The sequence below is a fragment of the Penaeus vannamei genome, chromosome 4 (genome assembly GCF_042767895.1).
Source record: "Penaeus vannamei isolate JL-2024 chromosome 4, ASM4276789v1, whole genome shotgun sequence".
Classification (NCBI taxonomy): Eukaryota; Metazoa; Arthropoda; class Malacostraca; order Decapoda; family Penaeidae; genus Penaeus; species Penaeus vannamei.
Genome location: NC_091552.1, coordinates 47,101,014 through 47,103,513, shown reverse-complemented (window position 1 = coordinate 47,103,513; position 2,500 = coordinate 47,101,014). Strand labels below are relative to the sequence as shown.

General features: G+C 42.6%; 2 protein-coding genes across 2 annotated transcripts in view; both read right to left on the bottom strand.

Moving 5' to 3' along the window:
- Positions 1–46, bottom strand: part of LOC113820364 (uncharacterized) — a 3,212-nt gene extending 3,166 nt beyond the window's left edge. Inside the window, exon 1 of the mRNA XM_070121468.1 lies at positions 1–46. This exon is cut by the window's left edge and continues 67 nt beyond it. Coding sequence (XP_069977569.1) covers positions 1–46 — 46 coding nt within the window.
- A 791-nt stretch (positions 47–837) lies between these two features.
- Positions 838–2,292, bottom strand: LOC113806259 (uncharacterized). Its single transcript, XM_070118994.1, has 5 exons — positions 2,218–2,292; positions 1,806–2,036; positions 1,413–1,587; positions 1,173–1,281; positions 838–1,083 (listed from the first exon to the last, which is right to left on the bottom strand). Exons 1-5 carry the CDS (start codon positions 2,275–2,277, stop codon positions 927–929), a joined length of 732 nt encoding a protein of 243 aa, XP_069975095.1. The 5' UTR covers positions 2,278–2,292; the 3' UTR covers positions 838–926.
- Positions 2,293–2,500: the final 208 nt, after the last annotated feature.

The window sequence follows — 2,500 nt, the reverse complement described above, 5'->3', positions numbered from 1 at the left end:
ATTGCATTGGATTCTCTAGGTGGCCTTTGGCAGATTGCTCTTGCATTAATTCTTAAGAAAGACACCTTAATTAGGAAGAAAATGATGTTTGTGTGAGGTGTCATCAAGGGCATTCATTTGATATATATATATATATATATATATATATATATATATATATATATATATATATATATATATGTATGTATATATGTGTGTGTGTACATACTCATACACATATATATGTAAATATATGTAAATATGTGTATATGCATGTAAATATATGCATATATATGCATATATACATATATGTATATACATACATACATACATACATATATATATATATATATATATATATATATATATATATATATATATATATATATATATATCGTCTGTGTACACATACACACGTGCAGATATATATAAATATGAATATATGCAGACATACGTGTACATATATATCTATATATGTAAATATTTACATATACCAATTTGTACGTGCATAAATACACACAAATGTGGGTGTCTAGCTATCTATATGTATATATAAAGGTGTATCTATAAGAATGTAATTTTTCAGACGTCATGCACTGGTCTTCTGAGGATTCTTAGTGCTTGAGTTTCTGGCATATATATATATATATATATATATATATATATATATATATATATATATATATATATATATATATATATATATATATATATATATATATATATATATATATAAAGAGCGCTCTGTTGCATTCAAGTAAAATATGCACTTTCTTTTTGTCAGAATCAAGAAGCGAAAAGTACTCGTAGAGTTGATCATGTAGATTGTGTGAAAACGGAGAGAAAACGGAAATGCAGTTTAAGGAATTTGGTCTTTATTATCATATATAAATACGTATAAATACAGACGTCGTTCGCTCTACAAGAAAGCAGGACGCACGTGCTCCTCATCCGTGGACTCGGGCTTTGCGCTCGCAGATGATGGCCTTGTCGTGGTGGCAGGCGATGTCGTGCCACTTGACGCCGTCGTTGTAGAAGTTGTTGAGAACCCCCAGGCACTTCTCGCCCCCTCGCTCGCGGTTGTCTGGTTGTGCTTGACCATTCCTGGCGGTCACAGGGAAACCAGTTATAAGTTTTCTTTAAAGTGTAGCCTGTGGCTGTGTGAGTCAAAGGAAAAGCCAAGAGCCACTTACCCGCCGGTGTGAGACCAGTTCAGACCCACGAATTGTGCACCTGAATCCCAAGCCCAGTCCAAGCCGTGTCTGCTGAGGTGACCCGAGGTCCAAATCCACGGTAGCAGATCTAAAGAGAACACAAAAAGAGCACGCATTTAGCAAGGTTGCACACTCATACCTTCGTGGACTCGAGCCTCGACCCTTCAAGGCTCGGGTGTCAATCCCGCAACACAGCAGAGGATCAGCTTGAACTATTACCTCCTGAAATGGCTTTGCTGACGAGACTGTCCTCCTCTCGAGTCTCGATGCTGATTCCCTGCCAGCCGGAGCCGAGGCTGCGGCAGTACTGGTTGGCGCCATCCCACGTGTAGGTCTTGCTGCCGTCATGGCGCCACGAGAAGTGGTACTCGCTGTCGTCCAGCCTGTCGTCCACCTGGAGTCGGCCGAACCGCCGTTGTTGTGGGTCGGCAGAGAATGATGTTAGGGCAGGTTTTCGAGAATCGATTTGGACGGCAGAAAATTCCAATGATTCAACTCAAAAGGACAAATACTTCAAAAGGTCAGATGATGGACCTTTTACATGCATATATTCCAATCATTTCAGGGTGCGAAAGCAGTCCTGACTGCAGCGACAAGGGCCTCGAGACTCACCGCAACGCCCGAGGCAGGTGGCTGGGGCACCACAGGATGCACAGGTGCCACGGGGTGGGCGACAGGTCTGAAGGGGCGTGGTCGGTGCGGGAAGGTAGAGGTGGTGTGTCTGAATCCATGCCTGACAGGAAGGAAGTGGGTATGCCCACCGTGAGGGAAATGCCCGTGTCCGCCGTGGGAATGCTCCCCAGCAGCCGCAGCAAGCAAAGCCAACAACACCAAGAACTTCATCTGTAAATCACAAGCGAATACTTACAGAATGACGTAAATAGTCAACAGTTAGAACAAGTCTCCAGTCACAGCGACTTGTCTTACAACTCGTTTAGAGCACGTCCGACTACTGAACATCAGAAAAGTCATTTCTAATTCGTCTTCAACTATGCATTCACGCCACAAGCAATTCACAAATCACCCTCGTTTCCCCAACCGCAATACACGCCTTGTCCTCAAAAGGCTTTCGTTTAAATGGCATCAAAGAGTTCAGAAGCGCGATCTTTCCCAAGCGAGCGGCCGTCTTACCGTGATCGGCGGACGAGCGAATGTGTCGACCGCAAGCAAAGCCGCCCTTTTATATGCAGCTTTTGCCTTTGCTTTGAGAAGGTCACGTGGATTTTCTCCCGTTTGCCCTTCATTCCGCAGCAGTAAATGCGTCTCACTGGAAAACTATATTAGAAATCCAGTTGGAAAGCATTCAA